General features: G+C 39.7%; 2 protein-coding genes across 9 annotated transcripts in view; one reads left to right on the top strand and one right to left on the bottom strand.

Annotated features, from left to right (window-relative positions):
* The window catches only part of LOC144050542 (uncharacterized), a 105630-nt gene that overhangs the window by 43000 nt on the left and 36789 nt on the right, over positions 1–25841 (bottom strand). For all 8 annotated transcript variants that reach the window (XR_013293868.1, XM_077563888.1, XM_077563890.1 and 5 more), the window contains 4 exons: positions 1690–1842; positions 1382–1561; positions 1100–1222; positions 856–969 (listed from right to left, as the gene is read on the bottom strand). Coding sequence is in view for 7 of the 8 variants with exons in the window: in XM_077563888.1 (XP_077420014.1) it covers positions 856–969; positions 1100–1222; positions 1382–1561; positions 1690–1842 (570 nt within the window). In the remaining variant the exon portion in view is untranslated. The remainder of the gene's footprint in view (positions 1–855; positions 970–1099; positions 1223–1381; positions 1562–1689; positions 1843–25841) is intronic.
* LOC144050261 (uncharacterized) lies at positions 19329–21813 on the top strand. The gene is made up of 7 exons (XM_077563381.1): positions 19329–19576; positions 20431–20464; positions 20636–20739; positions 20861–21127; positions 21314–21407; positions 21536–21603; positions 21712–21813. Exons 1-7 carry the CDS (start codon positions 19478–19480, stop codon positions 21811–21813), a joined length of 768 nt encoding a protein of 255 aa, XP_077419507.1. The 5' UTR covers positions 19329–19477.

Below are 25841 nucleotides of genomic sequence, written 5' to 3'. Positions count from 1 at the left end.
TTTTATTTGGTAGCAGCAAGATTGTTTGGGGATATGTATCAAGGTAAAAGTAAACATTTTATCAAGGAACTGTAGCAGAGTTTAAGTGTAAGTTGCCAGAAAATAAATAGAGTACAGCTAATTTAAAGTTGTACTAGTCTTGTACAGTAACGAATAGAGATGGAACGAGACACAAACCCCACGAGATGAGATGTCGAAATTGAGTCCATGAAAACAAGACGAGAGGCTTGCAAAATTTGCAACATGCTTAATATAATTTTTCCAGTATTGAAAATATTTAATTTTTATTGAGCAGAATGCAAGAAACTTAACCATCTAGCAAATGTAAACAAACAGGAGAGTCACTTTTGTTACAGACTCTTTTTTCAAATGCATGTAGCATTAACAGCAGGAGCTTAAATATTTCCTCTCTAACTGAATAGTTTTAGGTGTGCAGCTATTGAATATTTTGGTATTCAGATATCCTACTGAAAATTCTATCGAAAAATCGGGTATTCTGATAAAAATAACAAATATTATTTTGTTTGCTTAAAGAAAAATATATATAATTATTTTACAAATTCTAAATACAGAAGAGAAGATTTTGGTCTCAGACAAGGTGACGTCAGAACGTCAGTAGCGATTTTGCCGGTTAAATCAAAACATTTGAATAAGCCTGGTTTGTTAAAAGTCGTATTAACACCTTTCAAAAGTAAACAAACGTCCTTGCACTTGCTTAGTGGTGCTAGCCGCATTAGTGGCACTAAGCGTCAGTGCTTTCAAAATGAACAATATTACTGTCAAGAAATTAAACTAATTTACATGATGTTGCTATTGTTATTGCCCAATAACTTAGCATTGAGTCCATTTCCTAACCTTTATCTGATGGTCCCTGCTGTCCACCTCTTTCTGAAGAACATCAATCACCTGTGCTTTTCCAATCAGCACCTCCTCTTTCTCATGAAGTTTCTGTTTTAAAGCCTTCAGAAGCTGATAAGAAAGCAATGAAAACAAGTGTATGCTTGAAAGGTTATTCAACACATGTTCTGTTCACACTTACTGTTTTTTACCCAAATTCAAGGAATTGAATACTTAACATCAACAATTATCTCATCACAACCTGCTCAAGATCAGCACTGGCATCAGACTTTGCAGCAAGTTTGAAGAGCTCCTGTTCATGCATCTGGTTGATTTCAGTCAGCTGGTTATCTTTCTGGAGAATTATTTCTTTGAAAGTTTGTATCTAAACCAAAGACAAAATAGGTCATAGGTGCAAACCAAAATAAAAATTATTTCAAAGCAAAAATTTGTGTTATGGTAGTATTTACTAGAATTAAATAATACATTCTGTGTCTTTTATTTGAGCGTGATAACCCCGCACAACAGCAGCATAAAAACCTACATTCTGTTTGTACATGCTCTCTTTCTGACTGTACTGCTCCTTCTCCGAGTCCAGAAGCTCCTTTAGGCTGTCTGTTTGCTCCTGGAGCAAACTATAGCGTTCCTCTGCTTCGCCAACTTTCTTGTTCAGACTCTGCACCAGCTGCTCAAGTTCCTGCATCGCTCCATGGTCTTCATCTACCTGAGAAAGTATAGTAGAATGTAATCTCAAAATGTGGAAAAATTACATTAATTATTATTATATTATTATTGATTTTTGCATTAAATTTGAAGTACATGATTGTGCAAATTGTTTCAGCGCAAAATAACCTTTTGCTGCATTGATGTGATGGAATGATCTCCTGCCGTTGACGTTTGCAAGTGAATAATGTAGGCCTCCTTTTCTGCCAGCTTCTTGTCCTTCTCTGTCAGCATAACATCCATTTCTTCACCTCGTAGCCGCTGGGCTTCTACCTCGGTCCTCTAAATAAACATTGTGAATGTTTTCAAATTTCATAACAAACCCCATTTGCACACATTCATTTCAATGTACTGAGATTAGTAGCACTAAACAAAAGAAGTGCACAAATGAGAAACAAAGAAAAAAAGAGTCTGGTGCATATACAGTATGTAGGCAGGAATACAGATGCCAGGTCACCTGAGCATGTCAACTACAAGATAAAGTGAGTAAAAAGAAATACGGGACTGCTCTTGAGAAACACAAGTTATTCCAACGCAAGGATCACCAGTATGTATACAACTCCTGGCAAAAAATTATGAAATCACCAGTCTTAGATGGTGTCATTCAGTTGTTTAATTTTGTTGAATTTTGCAGATCACAGACATGACACAGAACTCAACTATTTTCAAATGGCAACTTTAAACACTGTTTATACCAAGCTTATACCAAGCAGGGGGGTGGGAATGGAAGTCACCCAGTTCTGAGGACAACAAAAGAACACTTTAACACACCACTAGTACTTTATTGCACAACCTCTGACTTTTATAACAGCTTGCCGTCTCAGAGCCGTTTTTAAAGGTGTTAATTGTACATGAAAATAATACATTTATCAAATTCATTATAAACAAAATATTAACTTTTTACTTAGGAAAATTGCAAAATTAGGTATCCCTTTCATAAGTAAAAAAAACACCACTCGTTATCAATTTGGCTTCAACTACCTCTGTCTGATAACTTTTTCCAGATCAGCTTTGCAGGTCGGAGCCTTGACATGGCCCATTTTCTTCAACTTAAACCAAAGATGTTCAGTATGGATTGATATCCGGACTATTTGCAGGAAATTACATTGCCCTTTTGTGTCTTTCATGAAGTAATGTATGCACAGTTTTTGCTCTATGGCTAGATGCATTACCCTCTTGAAAAATGATTTAATCATCCCCAAATGTCCTTTCAAGTGATGAGATAAGATTTAATGACAAATATCTCCCCAGTGCCTTAATGTGATATGCAGCCCGCCCCATATCATCAATAACTGGAAATTTGCATGTTTTCTTCTTAATAAATCTCACTGGAACAGGACCAAACAGAAGTTCCAGCATCATCACCTTGCCCAACGCAGATTAGCAATTCATCACTGAAATATGACTTTCAACCTGCCCTCTACAGTCCACGATTTCTTTTTGTTGTTTTCCTCTTTAGATACTAATGATAGCTTCCATTTAGTTTTTCTTAATGTAAATCCCATATTATTTAGGCTATTTCTTAAGAGTTTGGTCACAGATGTTGACTCCAGTTTCCTCCCATTTGTTCCTCATGTGTTTTGCTAAGCGTTTTTTGGTTTCAAGGCATTGTTTCGTTTTCTGTCTTGGCACCTTGATGTCTTCCTTGGTCTACCAGTATGATTATGCTAAATAACCTGTTCATGTTGTTTGTAGTTGGCCCAGATTTTAGACAGATCTGACTGTGAACAACCACTTTTTCTTGCAACATCGCATGATTTAACATCTTTAAGAAGTTTGATAATCCTCTCCGTTTCAATTGACATCACTCGTGTTGGAGCCATGATTCATGTCAGTCCGCTTGGTGCAACAGCTCTCAAAGATGTGATCACTCTTGTTTAACTGCAGACTAACAAGAGGGATCTAGTCTGATTCAGGTGTTAAGTTTTGGAAATGAAAAATTACAGGGTGAATCCATGTTGTTTTCCCTCAGACTTGAGTGAATCCGTAAATTTTACCTTCTGCTTGGTCTAAAAAACATTCTTTATTATGGGACTGCTGAGCAGAGCTTGCTTGCTGCTGCTTGCAAAGCAAGCAGGCACATATTGTTATCCTATCCTAGAAAATGGGTTTATTGTTGCGTTTCTTTTTTATTCTTCCACAAATTTTTCCGCAAAAATGCAGCCCGTACCGTAGATCGCACTTGCACAAATGAGGTATCAAACGATGCGGCACGATCTGACTCGCTGCGGCATTATTTATCTAAGAATTCCGAGTTACCATTGCTACGCTATTCCCAAAAAACTCCCAAAAAAAGTCCAATAGGAATGAATGGGAAATAGAAAGTGATCATATCAGATCAAGCACCTTTTTCCAAGACACACTGCGCGCGCATACATTAACCGACCGATATGAATTTTAGCTCATTTTGTAGCAATTATTCTCATCTTTACTCAGTGTCCAAAAAAAAATTAAGGAATGTAAGCTCTCCCCTCTGTGCGGGTTCAAAGACAGTGAGCAAACGGGAGACAAATAGCCTTTTAACATTAGTGTGTATTGCATCGGCTTCAGTGGAGCAATTAGCCTCAGAGTGGCGGGAACCCAAAAATCTATTTCCAAAAGTTTCACTTCAACTCGTCACCATGGCCACAATCTTTGCTCACTAGATGTCAAATTGTAGTCACAAGTGTCTTCTTTCAGACAAACTAACTTTTATTTGGCTAAGGTGTCATTTAGTGCCTTTATTTTAACTTTAAGCGAGGAGGAGTCTGACTTATTTGCCTGTCTTTTACATGTTAATTTCAGGCGCCTTTCTCTCTTCATTTGTGATCAATCATAAGTTTTAAACCTGCTCTCATTTGGTCATTATGGGACTGCTTGCTTGCTTGCGCGGCCGCGCTTCGCAAGCAGGCACATACTGTTATTCTACCTAGGAGAGTGGTTTATTTTTATTTTTATTATTATTCCAGCGATTTTTCCGCAAAAATGCGGCCCGTACCGTAAATCGGCTCAAATGAGGTATCAAACGATGCGGCTCGATCTGACTCGCTGCGCTATTATTTTTCTAAGAATTCCCAGTTACCATGGCGACGCTATTCCCAAAAAACTCCCAAATTAACTCCCCATTGGGAATGAATGGGAAAAGAGAAGAGAAGATCACACATCAAGCACCTTTTTCCAAGACACGCTGCGCGCGCATACGTTAGCCGACCGATACGAATTTTAGCTCATTTTGTAGGAATTTTTCCCATCTTTAGCTCCCCCGCCTGTGCGGGTTCAAAGACAGTGACTGAATTAGCTTTCTCACACACTCTGTTGGCTAATTAGCCATTCAGTGCCGGGAACCAAATAATGTATTTGAAAAAGTTTCACTTCAACTCGTCACCATGGCCACAAACTTTTCTCACTAGACGTCAAATTCTCACATTTTGTAGTCACGAGTGTCTTCTTTCAGACAAACTAACTTTTATTTGGCTAAGGTGTCATTTAGTACTTTTATTTTCCCTTTAAGCTCGGACAAGTCGGACCAACTCGCCTATCTCTGCCATGTTAATTTCAGGCGCCTTCCTCTCTCCATTTCTGATAAATCATAAGTTTTCAACCTGCTCTCATTTGGTCATTTTTTATCCGATTAAGAAAATGAGATCATGCTCGTGTTCCACAAACCCTTGCCGTTCTAACGAGCCATTTCTTGAATCTGTATCTTCAACCGTTAAGTCGTGAGAGGCTCTTCTTTGAGGCGTGCGTCTCTCATTCAATCTCAATGCAATGTGGGTGCGTGACGTCACTTCAACTCGTCACCATGGCCACAATCTTTGCTCACTAGACATCAAATTCTCACATTTTGTAGTCACGAGTGTCTTCTTTCAAACAAACTAACTTTTATTTGGCTAAGGTGTCATTTAGTACCTTTATTTTCACCTTAAGCAGGAGAAGTCGGACTAATTTGCCTGCCTTTTACATGTTAAATTCAGGCGCCTTTCGCTCTTCATTTCGGATAAATCATAAGTTTTCAACCTGCTCTCATTTGGTCATTTTTCATCCGATTAAAAAAATGAGAACATGCTCGTGTTCCCCAAACCCTTGCCGTTCTAACGAGCCATTTCTTGAATCTGTATCTTCAACCGTTAAGTCGTGAGAGGCTTTTGTTCAAGGGGTGCTTCGCTCATGCAATCTCAATGGAATGTGGGGCGCGTGACGTCTCCAAGTCAAATGTGCGTGCGTGAATGTGCATGTTTCTTAAAGGGACAGTAAGATACTTTTAGTTGATGTTGATTATAGTTAACTTCCACATTTCTTGAGCGATTCCAGTGGTTTAAATTTTAAACTGCTCAGCTCATTACCAAAGAGTCAGCAGTCCCATTCAAAATTTACGCGGGAATTTTTCTAGTTATGGGATTGCTTGCGGAGCAAGCAGGCACATATTGTTATTCTACCTAGGACAGTGGTTTATTATGGGACTGCTTGCGAAGCAAGCAGGCACATATTGTTATCCTACCTAGGACAGTGGTTTATTATGGGACTGCTTGCGAAGCAAGCAGGCACATATTGTTATCCTACCTAGGACAGTGGTTTATTTTTATTTATTATGGGACTGCTTGCGGCTCCGCGCGGAGCAAGCAGGCACATATTAGTATTCTACCTAGGACAGTGGTTTATTTTTTTTTTTTGTTATTATTATGGGACTGCTTTGCGAAGCAAGCAGGCACATATTGTTATTCTACCTAGGACAGTGGTTTATTTTTTTTCTTGTTGTTATTATTATTATATATTATTCCAGCGATTTTTCCGCTAAAATGCGGCCCGTACCGTACATCGCACCGGCACAAATGAGGTATCAAACGATGCGGCTCGATCTGACTCGCTGCGCTATTATTTTTCTAAGAATTCCCAGTTACCTTGGCGACGCTATTCCCAAAAAACTCCCAAATTAACTCCCCATTGGGAATGAATGGGAAAAAAATCACACTTCAAGCACTTTTTTCCAAGACACGCTGCGCGCGCATACGTTATCCGACCGATACGAATTTTAGCTCATTTTGTAGGAATTTTTCCCATCTTTAGCTCAGTGTCGAAATCTTTTTTAAGGAATGAAAGCCCCCCCCCCTGTTCGGGTTCAAAGACAGTGGCTGAATTAGCTTTCTCACACACTCTGTTGGCTAATTAGCCATCCAGTGCCGGGAACCAAATAATGTATTACAAAAAATTTCACTTCAACTCGTCACCACTGCCACAATCTTTTGTCACTAGACGTCAAATTCTCACATTTTGTAGTCACGAGTGTCTTCTTTCAGACAAACTAACTTTTATTTGGCTAAGGTGTCATTTAGTACCTTTATTTTCACCTTAAGCAAGAGAAGTCGGACTAATTCGCCTGTCTTTTACATGTTAATTTCAGGCGCCTTCCTCTCTCCATTTCTGATAAATCATAAGTTTTCAACCTGCTCTCATTTGGTCATTTTTTATCCGATTAAGAAAATGAGAACATGCTCGTGTTCCCCAAACCCTTGCCGTTCTAACGAGCCATTTCTTGAATCTGTATCTTCAACCGTTAAGTCGCGAGAGGCTTTTGTTGAAGGGGTGCTTCTCTCATTCAATGTCAATGCAATGTGGGTGCGTGACGTCACTTCAACTCGTCACCATGGCAACGATCTTTTGTCACTAGACGTCAAATTCTCACATTTTGTAGTCACGAGTGTCTTCTTTCAGACAAACTAACTTTTATTTGGCTAAGGTGTCATTTAGTACCTTTATTTTCACCTTAAGCAAGAGAAGTCGGACTAATTCGCCTGTCTTGTACATGTTAATTTCAGGCGCCTTCCTCTCTCCATTTCTGATAAATCATAAGTTTTCAACCTGCTCTCATTTGGTCATTTTTTATCCGATTAAGAAAATGAGAACATGCTCGTGTTCCCCAAACCCTTGCCGTTCTAACGAGCCATTTCTTGAATCTGTATCTTCAACCGTTAAGTCGTGAGAGGCTTTTGTACAAGGGGTGCTTCTCTCATGCGATCTCAATGCAATGTGGGGCGCGTGACGTCTCCAAGTCAAATGTGCGTGCGTGAATGTGCATGATTCTTAAAGGGACAGTAAGATACTTTTAGTTGATGTTGATTATAGTTAACTTCCACATTTCTTGACCGATTCCAGTCGTTTAAATTTTAAACTGTTCAGCTCATTTACATTTTTTTATGGACAGTAAGATAATTTTAGTTGATGTTGATTATGGTTAACTTCCACATTTCTTGAGCGATTCCAGTGGTTTAAATTTTAAACTGTTCAGCTCATTACCAAAGAGTCAGCAGTCCCATTCAAAATTTCCGCGGGAATTTTTCTAGTTATTATATATTATTCCACGATTTTTCCGCTAAAATGCGGCCCGTACCGTACATCGCACCGGCACAAATGAGGTATCAAACGATGCGGCTCGATCTGACTCGCTGCGCTATTATTTTTCTAAGAATTCCCAGTTACCTTGGCGACGCTATTCCCAAAAAACTCCCAAATTAACTCCCCATTGGGAATGAATGGGAAAAAATCACACTTCAAGCACCTTTTTCCAAGACACGCTGCGCGCGCATACGTTATCCGACCGATACGAATTTTAGCTCATTTTGTAGGAATTTTTCCCATCTTTAGCTCAGTGTCGAAATCTTTTTTAAGGAATGAAAGCCCCCCACCTTGTTCGGGTTCAAAGACAGTGGCTGAATTAGCTTTCTCACACACTCTGTTGGCTAATTAGCCATCCAGTGCCGGGAACCAAATAATGTATTTGAAAAAATTTCACTTCAACTCGTCACCATGGCCACAATCTTTTGTCACTAGACGTCAAATTCTCACATTTTGTAGTCACGAGTGTCTTCTTTCAGACAAACTAACTTTTGTTTGGTTAAGGTGTCATTTAGTACCTTTATTTTCCCTTTAAGCTCGGACAAGTCGGACCAAGTCGCCTATCTCTGCCATGTTAATTTCAGGCGCCTTCCTCTCTCCATTTCTGATAAATCATAAGTTTTCAACCTGCTCTCATTTGGTCATTTTTTATCCGATTAAGAAAATGAGAACATGCTCGTGTTCCCCAAACCCTTGCCGTTCTAACGAGCCCTTTCTTGAATCTGTATCTTGAAGAGTTAAGTCGTGAGAGGCTTTTGTTCCAGTGGTGCGTCTGTCATACAATCTCAATGGAATGCAACCAATCTTGATGATAGTTGGATCTAGTCTTCTCTCTTTTCCCTGATTGGTTCGTTTTCTGCTTGTCTGTGCTGTGGCCAATGAGAGACGCTTTAATGACACCAATTAGAAGTTTCTCGAGAACCTACTCCTCCCATTTCATCTCGTCTGAGGTAAGTTGCAAGGCAATTGTTTGTAGTCTGGTGAATAATGCTAAATAAGTGTGATTTTGCAAGTTTTCCCCATCCTAAACTACATCACGTTAATACTGGCGATGTATTGAAACGTATTTGATGTGTTTGAACGTTATGTTGCTGTTTTAACAAGATTGGAAAAGTTAAGTGCTAGAGATGGTAGCCTACATGCTAGCTGCACCTGCTAGCGCTAGCAAAGAGCTAGCAGATGTTACATTAAAGTTTTAATGTGCAGTAAAAAAAAACTAAGAAAAGTTTGAGTAGGCTCTAAATCTCAATTGTGTACATCTCTCGTTGCTACAATATACAGTAAGGCTTTTGTCTCGTCTGTCGTCGACGTGGGGGGGGATTTCGGAAGTGTACGCTTTTAATGCTTCATACACATCTGAGATTAAGTACAAATTTGATGTTGAATCTTTACTTTTGACTTTGTCATGGCAAGTTTTTTTTCTTTGCTGTAGCAGCATGCCGCGGAAGGGGAAGCGTTCAGAGGCAGCCAAGCGCCAATGGAAGAAGCTGGACCTTGCGGCTCTGGAACTGAGGCCAAACAGCGCAACCCAGCATGTACTTTACCTCTATTGAATTTTTTGTTAATGTGCAATACACAATATTTCAGGCTACAAATATAGAATCAGGCAGAAAAATTAGCTTAAAAGGCTTGTGTAAAAAGCAGTCTGTTTATGCAAGACACTCATTAGTAATGTTAAAAAATCCTTTATTAAAAATGGACTACCAACGTGTTTAAACACAAGCTTGTCTTCATCGGGGCACAGTTTTACGAATATAGAGTGTATGACGTGATTTGTGCAGTGCTTTATTCATGTCAAAATAATTCTGAATAGAATTTTGATGAAGTCTGTTTTCTACAAGATTTCAAATATTCTAAGAAGTTTTCAAACTACTGATGTCTAAAATAAACTCACTAACATTGATCAAAAACTTGTGAGATGCCTATCCTGGACACAGATATTTCACATGTTATATTTAATAACTGCAGACATGGTCTATTGCATGACTGTGGGAGGAACAGTTGAAATGATAATGTCAAGCCAATAATTGTTTTAACACTTGACAGTAGTTGGAGTACATTACATTTATCAGTAGATGGTGCTGTTGTGAAGTTAGGCTGGTACAATCTGCTGCCTTTTTGCTCATGTATTTGATCAGAAAATTCTACCAAATTTGATCAATTGTGACTGTATTTCAGACACAAACAAAAGTATCAGTTAAGTCCTTGAATCTCTTTCGTGATTAATAATTTCATTAATAAACCTGGCCTGAATTAACATCACTTGTATGTAGAAAAGACCTGGTCAATTTTCATTGAAACTAACTTAAGCATTACAACCTATGTTTGCTTTTTACTCTGCATTAAGGTGACTGCACATGCCTACAATTGTAATGTCTATGTTTTAGGTGTCCTCTGTTGGTGCCAAGGCTCTGGTACCAGGTCAGTCATCATTTTATTTTAATTGCTTCTGCAGCAGTTTTACAATCGATTATTTTAGAAATTCCAATATTTTGCAGGTTCATATACACTCAAAGTGTAACTTGTACTGTGCTTTGTCAGCAATTTAAGTTGTGAGACTTGACATGGTATTCTGTGTGTGCATCATTTTAGGCAGAGGCACTGGCTGGCGCCACAGAGTTCGGGAATGGCCAGTTTCAACTGTGACTGGGCGGAGGCACAAACTGGTCATTCCATCACTGAACCAGGACAACAAGGTATGTTTTATAATAAACTGCCTGTAAAACAAATTAACCTTCATTTGTCTTTTTTTTTATTTTTTAAATACTTGAAAAAAAAAAAAATTCAATTACTTCTTTTTTTTTTTTTCTTTAATAGTTTGTCCTGGTTGTTGGTGACTCCCACCTGCGAGCCATTGCCGATGGGGTTGTGAAGCTGCCGGAGGGACATTTCTCTTTTGGCGTGATGTCCACCCCGGGTGCCAGTGCCTCCGAGTTGCGTGCTGAGGTGCTGAATGCTGTTCTGCCTCGGTCACCCGAGGCGGTCTGCATTTTGGCTCCCAGCAACAACTTGGGCCGCCCCATCGCTGAGGCAGCGGCTGACTTTGGCCAGTTCTTGCGCACCGTCTGCAGCCGCTGGCCCAACGTAAGTTCACACATTTCCTTCATATAGTTCATACATTTACATTTCAAGTATGTACTTGCATGATATGTCAAATATGTTCTGTTTAAAATACATTTCAGCCTTTTCCCGTAGTTAAGCAGTTGATGAATATTAATGAAAGTTCATCTTGCTCCAGATGTATATTTTACTTTTTTAAACTTTGTGCAGGTTGTTGTCCTGGACTTCCCCCCTCGTCTGACCGTCGAGCTGGCCCAGCAGGACCTTTTACGCCAGGAGTACCACCGGGTGGCAGCAATTATGGGTACGTTCCATGTTGAAAATTGTTTTCACACACAAAGTTCTACTTTTCTTTACGTCACCTCCTGATCTGATTTTTGTGTCTCAGCGGGACTCTTGAACTAATAATGTTTTTTTTCTTTGTTACTGTAGGTATTCGCTACCTATCTGTTGCTGGCCACTTCCCGCTGTCACAGCTTCACTTGTGGTGTAGAGACGGGGTAAGTACATTAGTTGTTGCAAAAAACAAACAAACATTTTATTAGTGCTCCTCCTATCAAAAGTATGTTTGCAGATATATAATATTTATTTCTGATCATGTCTGGAAGGTACACCTCAGTGACAGCGATGGGATGCCGGTGCTTGCGCGGTTGCTGTGGGATGCTGTCAACATGCGGATGGAGAGGACTGCTTTCTGATAAATCATAAGTTTTCAACCTGCTCTCATTTGGTCATTTTTTATCCGATTAAGAAAATGAGAACATGCTCGTGTTCCCCAAACCCTTGCCGTTCTAACGAGCCATTTCTTGAATCTGTATCTTCAACCGTTAAGTCGTGAGAGGCTTTTGTTCAAGGGGTGCTTCTCTCATGCAATCTCAATGGAATGTGGGGCGCGTGACGTCTCCAAGTCAAATGTGCGTGCGTGAATGTGCATGTTTCTTAAAGGGACAGTAAGATACTTTTAGTTGATGTTGATTATAGTTAACTTCCACATTTCTTGACCGATTCCAGTCGTTTAAATTTTAAACTGTTCAGCTCATTTACATTTTTTTAAATACATGTTCAGGGACAGTGAGATACTTTTAGTTGATGTTGATTATGGTTAACTTCCACATTTCTTGAGCGATTCCAGTGGTTTAAATTTTAAACTGTTCAGCTCATTACCAAAGAGTCAGCAGTCCCATTCAAAATTTCCGCGGGAATTTTTCTAGTTATGGGACTGCTTTGCGAAGCAAGCAGGCACATATTGTTATTCTACCTAGGACAGTGGTTTATTTTTCTTGTTGTTATTATTATATATTATTCCACGATTTTTCCGCTAAAATGCGGCCCGTACCGTACATCGCACCGGCACAAATGAGGTATCAAACGATGCGGCTCGATCTGACTCGCTGCGCTATTATTTTTCTAAGAATTCCCAGTTACCTTGGCGACGCTATTCCCAAAAAACTCCCAAATTAACTCCCCATTGGGAATGAATGGGAAAAAAATCACACTTCAAGCACCTTTTTCCAAGACACGCTGCGCGCGCATACGTTATCCGACCGATACGAATTTTAGCTCATTTTGTAGGAATTTGTCCCATCTTTAGCTCAGTGTCGAAATCTTTTTTAAGGAATGAAAGCCCCCCCCCCCTGTTCGGGTTCAAAGACAGTAGCTGAATTAGCTTTCTCACACACTCTGTTGGCTAATTAGCCATCCAGTGCCGGGAACCAAATAATGTATTAGAAAAAATTTCACTTCAACTCGTCACCACTGCCACAATCTTTTGTCACTAGACGTCAAATTCTCACATTTTGTAGTCACGAGTGTCTTCTTTCAGACAAACTAACTTTTATTTGGCTAAGGTGTCATTTAGTACCTTTATTTTCCCTTTAAGCGAAGAGAAATTGGACTCTCTCGCCAATCTCTTCCATGTTAATTTGGGTGTTTTTTTCCTCTTCATTTCGGATAAATCATACATTTTCAACCTGCTCTCATTTGGTCATTTTTCATCCGATTAAAAAAATTACAACATGCTCGTGTTCCCCAAACCCTTGCCGTTCTAACAAGCCATTTCTTGAATCTGTATCTTGAAGAGTTAAGTCGTGAGAGGCTTTTGTTCCAGGGGTGCGTCTGTCATACAATCTCAATGGAATGCAACCAATCTTGATGATAGTTGGATCTAGTCTTCTCTCTTTTCCCTGATTGGTTCGTTTTCTGCTTGTCTGTGCTGTGGCCAATGAGAGACGCTTTAATGACACCAATTAGAAGTTTCTCGAGAACCTACTCCTCCCATTTCATCTCGTCTGAGGTAAGTTGCAAGGCAATTGTTTGTAGTCTGGTGAATAATGCTAAATAAGTGTGATTTTGCAAGTTTTCCCCATCCTAAACTACATCACGTTAATACTGGCGATGTATTGAAACGTATTTGATGTGTTTGAACGTTATGTTGCTGTTTTAACAAGATTGGAAAAGTTAAGTGCTAGAGATGGTAGCCTACATGCTAGCTGCACCTGCTAGCGCTAGCAAAGAGCTAGCAGATGTTACATTAAAGTTTTAATGTGCAGTAAAAAAAAACTAAGAAAAGTTTGAGTAGGCTCTAAATCTCAATTGTGTACATCTCTCGTTGCTACAATATACAGTAAGGCTTTTGTCTCGTCTGTCGTCGACGTGGGGGGGGGGGGGGGTTGAGTGGCGTGTCGACGGTGTAGCGAAGCGGCGCCAATGAGGGATTTCGGAGAACATGCTCGTGTTCCCCAAACCCTTGCCGTTCTAACGAGCCCTTTCTTGAATCTGTATCTTCAACCGTTAAGTCGTGAGAGGCTTTTGTACAAGGGGTGCTTCTCTCATGCGATCTCAATGCAATGTGGGTGCGTGACGTCACTTCAACTCGTCACCATGGCAACGATCTTTTGTCACTAGACGTCAAATTCTCACATTTTGTAGTCACGAGTGTCTTCTTTCAGACAAACTAACTTTTATTTGGCTAAGGTGTCATTTAGTACCTTTATTTTCACCTTAAGCAAGAGAAGTCGGACTAATTCGCCTGTCTTGTACATGTTAATTTCAGGCGCCTTCCTCTCTCCATTTCTGATAAATCATAAGTTTTCAACCTGCTCTCATTTGGTCATTTTTTATCCGATTAAGAAAATGAGAACATGCTCGTGTTCCCCAAACCCTTGCCGTTCTAACGAGCCATTTCTTGAATCTGTATCTTCAACCGTTAAGTCGTGAGAGGCTTTTGTACAAGGGGTGCTTCTCTCATGCGATCTCAATGCAATGTGGGGCGCGTGACGGCTCCAAGTCAAAAATGTATGTGCTCTTAAAGTGACAGTGACATATTTTTAGATTATGGTTAACTTCCACATTTCTTGACCGATTCCAGTCATTTAAATTTTAAACTGTTCAGCTCATTTACATTTTTTTAAATACATGTTCAGGGACAGTGAGATACTTTTAGTTGATGTTGATTATGGTTAACTTCCACATTTCTTGAGCGATTCCAGTGGTTTAAATTTTAAACTGTTCAGCTCATTACCAAAGAGTCAGCAGTCCCATTCAAAATTTCCGCGGGAATTTTTCTAGTTATTATATATTATTCCACGATTTTTCCGCTAAAATGCGGCCCGTACCGTACATCGCACCGGCACAAATGAGGTATCAAACGATGCGGCTCGATCTGACTCGCTGCGCTATTATTTTTCTAAGAATTCCCAGTTACCATGGCGACGCTATTCCCAAAAAACTCCCAAATTAACTCCCCATTGGGAATGAATGGGAAAAGGGAAGAGAAGATCACACATCAAGCACCTTTTTCCAAGACACGCTGCGCGCGCATACGTTATCCGACCGATACGAATTTTAGCTCATTTTGTAGGAATTTTTCCCATCTTTAGCTCAGTGTCGAAATCTTTTTTAAGGAATGAAAGCCCCCCCCCCTGTTCGGGTTCAAAGACAGTGGCTGAATTAGCTTTCTCACACACTCTGTTGGCTAATTAGCCATCCAGTGCCGGGAACCAAATAATGTATTTGAAAAAATTTCACTTCAACTCGTCACCATGGCCACAATCTTTTGTCACTAGACGTCAAATTCTCACATTTTGTAGTCACGAGTGTCTTCTTTCAGACAAACTAACTTTTATTTGGTTAAGGTGTCATTTAGTACCTTTATTTTCCCTTTAAGCTCGGACAAGTCGGACCAACTCGCCTATCTCTGCCATGTTAATTTCAGGCGCCTTCCTCTCTCCATTTCTGATAAATCATAAGTTTTCAACCTGCTCTCATTTGGTCATTTTTTATCTGATTAAGAAAATGAGAACATGCTCGTGTTCCCCAAACCCTTGCCGTTCTAACGAGCCATTTCTTGAATCTGTATCTTCAACCGTTAAGTCGTGAGAGGCTCTTCTTTGAGGTGTGCGTCTCTCATTCAATCTCAATGCAATGTGGGTGCGTGACGTCACTTCAACTCGTCACCATGGCAACAATCTTTTGTCACTAGACGTCAAATTCTCACATTTTGTAGTCACGAGTGTCTTCTTTCAGACAAACTAACTTTTATTTGGCTAAGGTGTCATTTAGTACCTTTATTTTCCCTTTAAGCTCGGACAAGTCGGACCAACTCGCCTATCTCTGCCATGTTAATTTCAGGCGCCTTCCTCTCTCCATTTCTGATAAATCATAAGTTTTCAACCTGCTCTCATTTGGTCATTTTTTATCCGTTTAAGAAAATGAGAACATGCTCGTGTTCCTCAAACCCTTGCCGTTCTAACGAGTCATTTCTTGAATCTGTATCTTCAACCGTTAAGTCGTGAGAGGTTTTTGTTGAAGGGGTGCTTCTCTCATGCAATCTCAATGGAATGTGGGGCGCGTGACGGCTCCAAGTCAAAAATGGATGTGCGCTCTTAAAGTGACAGTGACATATTTTTAGATTATGGTTAATTTACACATTTCTTGACCGATTCCAGTCATTTAAATTTTAAACTGTTCAGCTCATTTACATTTTTTTAAATACATTTTCAGGGACAGTGAGATACTTTTAGTTGATGTTGTTTATGGTTAACTTCCACATTTCTTGAGCGATTCCAGTCGTTTAAATTTTAAACTGTTCAGCTCATTACCAAAGAGTCAGCAGTCCCATTCAAAATTTCCGCGGGAATTTTTCTAGTTATGGGACTGCTTTGCGAAGCAAGCAGGCACATATTGTTATTCTACCTAGGACAGTGGTTTATTTTTCTTGTTGTTATTATTATATATTATTCCACGATTTTTCCGCTAAAATGCGGCCCGTACCGTACATCGCACCGGCACAAATGAGGTATCAAACGATGCGGCTCGATCTGACTCGCTGCGCTATTATTTTTCTAAGAATTCCCAGTTACCTTGGCGACGCTATTCCCAAAAAACTCCCAAATTAACTCCCCATTGGGAATGAATGGGAAAAAATCACACTTCAAGCACCTTTTTCCAAGACACGCTGCGCGCGCATACGTTATCCGACCGATACGAATTTTAGCTCATTTTGTAGGAATTTGTCCCATCTTTAGCTCAGTGTCGAAATCTTTTTTAAGGAATGAAAGCCCCCCCCCCTGTTCGGGTTCAAAGACAGTGGCTGAATTAGCTTTCTCACACACTCTGTTGGCTAATTAGCCATCCAGTGCCGGGAACCAAATAATGTATTAGAAAAAATTTCACTTCAACTCGTCACCACTGCCACAATCTTTTGTCACTAGACGTCAAATTCTCACATTTTGTAGTCACGAGTGTCTTCTTTCAGACAAACTAACTTTTATTTGGTTAAGGTGTCATTTAGTACCTTTATTTTCCCTTTAAGCGAGTAGAAGTTGGACTCTCTCGCCTATCTCTCCCATGTTAATTTGGGCGACTTCTTCCTCTTCATTTCGAATAAATCATAAGTTTTCAACCTGCTCTCATTTGGTCATTTTTCATCCGATTAAAAAAATGAGAACATGCTCGTGTTCCCCAAACCCTTGCCGTTCTAACGAGCCCTTTCTTGAATCTGTATCTTCAACCGTTAAGTCGCGAGAGGCTTTTGTTGAAGGGGTGCTTCTCTCATTCTATCTCAATGCAATGTGGGTGCGTGACGTCACTTCAACTCGTCACCATGGCAACGATCTTTTGTCACTAGACGTCAAATTCTCACATTTTGTAGTCACGAGTGTCTTCTTTCAGACAAACTAACTTTTATTTGACTAAGGTGTCATTTAGTACCTTGATTTTCACCTTAAGCAAGAGAAGTCGGACTAATTCGCCTGTCTTGTACATGTTAATTTCAGGCGCCTTCCTCTCTCCATTTCTGATAAATCATAAGTTTTCAACCTGCTCTCATTTGGTCATTTTTTATCCGATTAAGAAAATGAGAACATGCTCGTGTTCCCCAAACCCTTGCCGTTCTAACGAGCCATTTCTTGAATCTGTATCTTCAACCGTTAAGTCGTGAGAGGCTTTTGTACAAGGGGTGCTTCTCTCATGCGATCTCAATGGAATGTGGGGCGCGTGACGTCTCCAAGTCAAAAATGTATGTGCGCTTAAAGTGACAGTGACATATTTTTAGATTATGGTTAACTTCCACATTTCTTGACCGATTCCAGTCATTTAAATTTTAAAATGTTCAGCTCATTTACATTTTTTAAAATACTTTTTCAGGGACAGTGAGATACTTTTAGTTGATGTTGATTATGGTTAACTTCCACATTTCTTGAGCGATTCCAGTGGTTTAAATTTTAAACTGTTCAGCTCATTACCAAAGAGTCAGCAGTCCCATTCAAAATTTCCGCGGGAATTTTTCTAGTTATGGGACTGCTTTGCGAAGCAAGCAGGCACATATTGTTATTCTACCTAGGACAGTGGTTTATTTTTCTTGTTGTTATTATGGGACTGCTTTGCGAAGCAAGCAGGCACATATTGTTATTCTACCTAGGACAGTGGTTTATTTTTCTTGTTGTTATTATTATATATTATTCCACGATTTTTCCGCTAAAATGCGGCCCGTACCGTACATCGCACCGGCACAAATGAGGTATCAAACGATGCGGCTCGATCTGACTCGCTGCGCTATTATTTTTCTAAGAATTCCCAGTTACCTTGGCGACGCTATTCCCAAAAAACTCCCAAATTAACTCCCCTTTGGGAATGAATGGGAAAAAATCACACTTCAAGCACCTTTTTCCAAGACACGCTGCGCGCGCATACGTTATCCGACCGATACGAATTTTAGCTCATTTTGTAGGAATTTGTCCCATCTTTAGCTCAGTGTCGAAATCTTTTTTAAGGAATGAAAGCCCCCCCCCCCTGTTCGGGTTCAAAGACAGTAGCTGAATTAGCTTTCTCACACACTCTGTTGGCTAATTAGCCATCCAGTGCCGGGAACCAAATAATGTATTAGAAAAAATTTCACTTCAACTCGTCACCACTGCCACAATCTTTTGTCACTAGACGTCAAATTCTCACATTTTGTAGTCACGAGTGTCTTCTTTCAGACAAACTAACTTTTATTTGGCTAAGGTGTCATTTAGTACCTTTATTTTCCCTTTAAGCGAAGAGAAATTGGACTCTCTCGCCAATCTCTTCCATGTTAATTTGGGTGTTTTTTTCCTCTTCATTTCGGATAAATCATACATTTTCAACCTGCTCTCATTTGGTCATTTTTCATCCGATTAAAAAAATTACAACATGCTCGTGTTCCCCAAACCCTTGCCGTTCTAACAAGCCATTTCTTGAATCTGTATCTTGAAGAGTTAAGTCGTGAGAGGCTTTTGTTCCAGGGGTGCGTCTGTCATACAATCTCAATGGAATGCAACCAATCTTGATGATAGTTGGATCTAGTCTTCTCTCTTTTCCCTGATTGGTTCGTTTTCTGCTTGTCTGTGCTGTGGCCAATGAGAGACGCTTTAATGACACCAATTAGAAGTTTCTCGAGAACCTACTCCTCCCATTTCATCTCGTCTGAGGTAAGTTGCAAGGCAATTGTTTGTAGTCTGGTGAATAATGCTAAATAAGTGTGATTTTGCAAGTTTTCCCCATCCTAAACTACATCACGTTAATACTGGCGATGTATTGAAACGTATTTGATGTGTTTGAACGTTATGTTGCTGTTTTAACAAGATTGGAAAAGTTAAGTGCTAGAGATGGTAGCCTACATGCTAGCTGCACCTGCTAGCGCTAGCAAAGAGCTAGCAGATGTTACATTAAAGTTTTAATGTGCAGTAAAAAAAAACTAAGAAAAGTTTGAGTAGGCTCTAAATCTCAATTGTGTACATCTCTCGTTGCTACAATATACAGTAAGGCTTTTGTCTCGTCTGTCGTCGACGTGGGGGGGGGGGGGGGGGTTGAGTGGCGTGTCGACGGTGTAGCGAAGCGGCGCCAATGAGGGATTTCGGAAGTGTACGCTTTTAATGCTTCATACACATCTGAGATTAAGTACAAATTTGATGTTGAATCTTTACTTTTGACTTTGTCATGGCAAGTTTTTTTTCTTTGCTGTAGCAGCATGCCGCGGAAGGGGAAGCGTTCAGAGGCAGCCAAGCGCCAATGGAAGAAGCTGGACCTTGCTGCTCTGGAACTGAGGCCAAACTGCGCACCCCAGCATGTACTTTACCTCTATTGAATTCTTTGTTAATGTGCAATACACAATATTTCAGGCTACAAATATAGAATCAGGCAGAAAAATTAGCTTAAAAGGCTTGTGTAAAAAGCAGTCTGTTTATGCAAGACACTCATTAGTAATGTTAAAAAATCCTTTATTAAAAATGGACTACCAACGTGTTTAAACACAAGCTTGTCTTCATCGGGGCACAGTTTTACGAATATAGAGTGTATGACATGTGATTTGTGCAGTGCTTTATTCATGTCAAAATAATTCTGAATAGAATTTTGATGAAGTCTGTTTTCTACAAGATTTCAAATATTCTAAGAAGTTTTCAAACTACTGATGTCTAAAATAAACTCACTAACATTGATCAAAAACTTGTGAGATGCCTATCCTGGACACAGATATTTCACATGTTATATTTAATAACTGCAGACATGGTCTATTGCATGACTGTGGGAGGAACAGTTGAAATGATAATGTCAAGCCAATAATTGTTTTAACACTTGACAGTAGTTGGAGTACATTACATTTATCAGTAGATGGGGCTGTTGTGAAGTTAGGCTGGTACAATCTGCTGCCTTTTTGCTCATGTATTTGATGAGAAAATTCTACCAAATTAGATCAATTGTGACTGTATTTCAGACACAAACAAAAGTATCAGTTAAGTCCTTGAATCTCTTTCGTGATTAATAATTTCATTAATAAACCTGGCCTGAATTAACATCACTTGTATGTAGAAAAGACCTGGTCAATTTTCATTGAAACTAACTTAAGCATTACAACCTATGTTTGCTTTTTACTCTGCATTAAGGTGACTGCACATGCCTACAATTGTAATGTCTATGTTTTAGGTGTCCTCTGTTGGTGCCAAGGCTCTGGTACCAGGTCAGTCATCATTTTATTTTAATTGCTTCTGCAGCAGTTTTACAATCGATTATTTTAGAAATTCCAATATTTTGCAGGTTCATATACACTCAAAGTGTAACTTGTACTGTGCTTTGTCAGCAATTTAAGTTGTGAGACTTGACATGGTATTCTGTGTGTGCATCATTTTAGGCAGAGGCACTGGCTGGCGCCACAGAGTTCGGGAATGGCCAGTTTCAGCTGTGACTGGGCGGAGGCACAAACTGGTCATTCCATCACTGAACCAGGACAACAAGGTATGTTTTATAATAAACTGCCTGTAAAACAAATTAACCTTCATTTGTCTTTTTTTAAATTTTTTAAATACTTAAAAAAAAAAAAAAAATCAATTACTTCTTTTTTTTTTTTCTTTAATAGTTTGTCCTGGTTGTTGGTGACTCCCACCTGCGAGCCTTTGCCGATGGGGTTGTGAAGATGCCAGAGGGACATTTCTCTTTTGGTGTGATGTCCACCCCGGGTGCCAGGGCCTCCGAGTTGCGTGCTGAGGTGCTGAATGCTGTTCTGCCTCGGTCACCCGAGGCGGTCTGCATTTTGGCTCCCAGCAACAACTTGGGCCGCCCCATCGCTGAGGCAGCGGCTGACTTTGACCAGTTTTTGCGCACCGTCTGCAGCCGCTGGCCCAACGTAAGTTCACACATTTCCTTCATATAGTTCATACATTTACATTTCAAGTATGTACTTGCATGATATGTCAAATATGTTCTGTTTAAAATACATTTCAGCCTTTTCCCGTAGTTAAGCAGTTGATGAATATTAATGAAAGTTCATCTTGCTCCAGATGTATATTTTACTTTTTTAAACTTGGTGCAGGTTGTTGTCCTGGACTTCCCCCCTCGTCTGACCGTCGAGCTGGCCCAGCAGGACCTTTTACGCCAGGAGTACCACCGGGTGGCAGCACTTATGGGTACGTTCCATGTTGAAAATTGTTTTCACACACAAAGTTCTACTTTTCTTTACGTCACCTCCTGATCTGATTGGTGTGTCTCAGCGGGACTCTTGAACTAATAATGTTTTTTTTCTTTGTTACTGTAGGTATTCGCTACCTATCTGTTGCTGGCCACTTCCCGCTGTCACAGCTTCACTTGTGGTGTAGAGACGGGGTAAGTACATTAGTTGTTGCAAAAAACAAACAAACATTTTATTAGTGGTCCTCCTATCAAAAGTATGTTTGCAGATATATAATATTTATTTCTGATCATGTCTGGAAGGTACACCTCAGTGACAGCGATGGGATGCCGGTGCTTGCGCGGTTGCTGTGGGATGCTGTCATGATGCGGATGGAGAGGACTGCACCGACCAGCTGCTCCTAAATGTTTTCTTTTGTAATGATGAAATTAAAGATGCACAAACAGTGACTGCGCATGATGTCTCCATAATTTCCTCAGGTCACACATACACATATAAAAGTAATTTGTAAGATGTTAATAAAATTACGTTAATGGAGTAAATCGACCAATTCATATTGGAAGGTTCATTTTACCTAGATTGTTTTATGTTCAATATACTTAAAAAAAATCTGTGACATGTACAGTGTAGCCAATAAATAAATAAATATATATATATATTTATTTTTTGTAGAAACATTTCATCACTTGTAAAGATGTGTTTGTGTTGAATAATTTAGACAGGTGGTAATTATATATATATATATATATATATATAAAATACTGGATGTTTTGTAGAAACATTTCATCACTTGTAAAGGTTTATCTGTTGAATAATTTAGACAGGTGATAATTGCTGAAATTTAAATAACAGATTAATCAGATTTGTTTTAAATATTGTAATTAAAATATGTGTCACTCCCTTAACATTGAAAACTAGTGATGGGAAAATGAAGCCCCATAAAGCAGGCAATACTTCACACACACGTCGGGGCTTCAACATGATTCATTTCCTCGACTACGCCATCATGTGGATGTGGACAGAAAAATGTATAACATGCAATAAAATGGCGGGGTGTAAATCATGCTCTGAACACTAAAAAATATATATTTGAAGAGTGTTTTAACATGAATTGTTCTGTGTTACTTTGTCTATGTTTGTGCTTACGTAATTCATTTTTATTCAAAAACAATATTTTTCCCAAAGTTGTATGACTTAGGCGGTTTCTTTTTTTGCAGAGAATTTCACCTGCTTTTGAAAAAACTCTTTCACATGGTACTGATGAAGTGTTTCTTTGTCGCTTTTATTTCGAACTACACTCAAACCAAGCGAATCATTTCCTGAATCAGTCACGTGGTACATCCGCTTTGCGGGGCTTCAAACGTCACCACGTACGGCATCTACACGCGGATCGATTCGCCGTTCATCAGGCAGCAACCCATCTTGATGATAGTTGGGAGTTGTCTTCTCTCGCGCGGTTTTTTCTAATCCTAACCCTGATTGGTCCGTCTTTTCCCTGTCTGTGCTGTGGCCAATGAGATTCGCTTGATTTTGGAAGTTTCTAGACGACGGACCCCTCTTGCCGATCGTTGGAGCTGGTGGTGTCTTCTCTCTTTTCCCCCATTGGTCCGTTTCCTTCTTGTCTGTGCTGTGGCCAATGAGAGACGCTTTAATGACACCATTTTAGAAGTTTCTCGAGAACCTACTCCTCCCATTTCATCTCGTCTGAGGTAAGTGTTGCAAGGCAATTGTTTGTAGTCTAGTGTATAATGCTAAAGAAGTGTGATTTTGCAAGTTTTCCCCATCCTAAACTACATCACGTTAATACTGGCGATGTATTGAAACGTATTTGATGTGTTTGAACGTTATGTTTTATGCTGCTGTTTTAACAAGATTGGAAAAGTTAAGTGCTAGAGATGGTAGCCTACATGCTAGCTGCACCTGTTTGTGCTAATGGTGTGATCTACTCGACTGTGTAGTCGACTAGAGCTAGCAGATGTTATATTAAGGTTTTAATGTGCAGTAAAAAAAAAAAAAAAAAACACGTTTGAGTGTGCTGTAACTCTCAATTGTGTACAGTATATCCCTCGTTGCTACAATATACAGTAAGGCTTTTGTCTCGTCTGTCATGGTCGACGTGGTGGGGGGGGGGGGGGGGGGGGTTGAGTGGCGTGTCGAAGGTGTAGCGGAGCGGCGCCGATGAGGGATTTCGGAAGTGTTTTACACCGTTAAAATGACCTTCCCCATCCTAAACTACATCACGTTAATACTGGCGATGTTTTCAAACGTATTTGATGTGTTTGAACGTTATGCTTTATGCTGCTGTTTTAACAAGATTGGAAAAGTTAAGTGCTAGAGATGGTAGCCTACATGCTAGCTGCACCTGTTTGCGCTAGTGGCGTGATCTACTCGACTGTGTAGCGGACTAGCACTAGCAGATGTTACATTAAGGTTTTAATGTGCAGTAAAAAAAAATATACATATGTTGGAGTGTGCTGTAAATCTCAATTGTGTATATCCCTCGTTCCTACAATATACAGTAAGGCTTTTGTCTCGTCTGTCGTGGTGGACGCGGCGGGATTTCGGAAGTGTTTTATGACCTTCATTGATTGACTACAGCGACACATTTGTAAAGGCTCTGTTCACTCCATCCATTATTTATAATCAATGAACTAACTATACAATGTGTGATGTTACTATACTTCAATTGATGGCGTTTTTTTTATTTTTATTACAATGACACCAGTGCCTCAATAGACTCAATGTACGTTTTTAATGCTTCATACACATCTGAGATTAACTACAAATTTGATCTTTAATCTTTTAGCGATCCACTGAGCACTGTGCGAATTGGAAAGCTGCTGACCGTGATACTTGGATTTCAAACCTTCAGCACTGCCTTGAACTTCCGCCTCATCTACCTGCCTCCATCTTGCCCTCAAACAACATAATACATATATAAGATCTACATCACAGACACTACAACACAAATACAACAGAACTTGCACTCAACAGCACATTACAAGCACTCTGATATCATTACTTTACTATTTTTTTTGTTTAAATTTATTTTCTTTTTTACTGCCAGTTTACTTCTGTCTTGGGAAGTTTTTTTTTCTTTTCTCTTTGCTTACAGTAAAGGGAGCTGTAACAGCATGCCACGGAGGGGGAAGCGTTCCGAGGCAGCCAAGCGCCGATGGAAGAAGCAGGACCTTGCTGCTCCAGAACTGAGCCCAAACATCGCACCCCATCAGGTACTTTGCCTCTATTCAATTCTGCACTTGGCTGCGGTGGTGTATTCTGTCTTGCGTTATTTTGAGTCACTCTGCTAGGTTCTCAATGTGCTGTATATTTTGTTTTCAGCCTCGGTCCCCACCCTCTGCCACCAGTGATGGGACCACGATGGAGTCTCCGGTGAACAAGGTACGAGTTTCACGCACATATTTTAGCAAGAGTTTGTCCCTTTTTTTTCTCTAATTATTTTACTTTTTTTATATCCTGAACATTTGCAATGTGTATTTAGAAGGCCAGAGTCCAAACTTCAGCACCAGCCAGTCTGCTTGCCACTGTGGACGCCCGTTCCCCACCGCAGACCTCCACTGTGGCTGCCCACCAGGTATGTCCCACAGCAGGCAAATTGCATTAACTTTCTTAATGTGCAATACACATTATTTCAGGATACAAATATAGAGTCAAGCAGAAAAAAATGCTTAAAAGGCTTGTGTAAAAAGTGTATGACTGAGCGATATTTGTGCAGTGCTTTATTCATGTCAAACTAATTCTGGATTGAATTGTGATGAAGTGTGTTTTCTACAAAATTTCAAAAAAAAATTCAACTTTTCAAACTACTGATGTCAAAAATAAACTCACTAACATTGATCAAAAAATCGTGAGATGCCTAGCCCGGACACAGATATTTCACATTGTTTCTTTTAAGTTACATAGACCAGATGTGAATACTAACCAAGACAGTTATATTTAATAACTAACGTTTTGTTTTAGACTTCATGTCTATCTAAACAGTGTATGTCATTGTTTTGTCAAACATATTTTCTACAGTATATACTTCCTTTATACTATAATCTAGATACTGTAATATTCATTTATAAATTAGAGTGAACATTTTTCTAATGTATGGGCTGCAGCTGCCACTTCATTTTCCTCATAAGTACACAATTTGGGATTATCTTCCTATATCAAGGCTGCGCATGTGCAGTCAGATGACCTGGTCTACTGCATGACTGTGGGAGGAACAGTTGAAATGATAATGTCAAGCCAATAATTGTTTTAACTGGACTGAGGTATTTTTTTATACTCACAACATTAACCATTACCATATGAAATGTTAAAATTGGATTCGTTACAATTTAAGATCATTAAAATGGTTTCAATCATTTCAGGATTCTGCTGTGGGACTTGCTCAACGCACGCTATCCGTGAGGGCCACACATTC

The sequence above is a fragment of the Vanacampus margaritifer genome, chromosome 4 (genome assembly GCF_051991255.1).
Source record: "Vanacampus margaritifer isolate UIUO_Vmar chromosome 4, RoL_Vmar_1.0, whole genome shotgun sequence".
Classification (NCBI taxonomy): domain Eukaryota; kingdom Metazoa; phylum Chordata; class Actinopteri; order Syngnathiformes; family Syngnathidae; genus Vanacampus; species Vanacampus margaritifer.
Note: the sequence above shows the minus strand (reverse complement) of the source record. Positions and strands in the feature narration are given on the sequence as shown.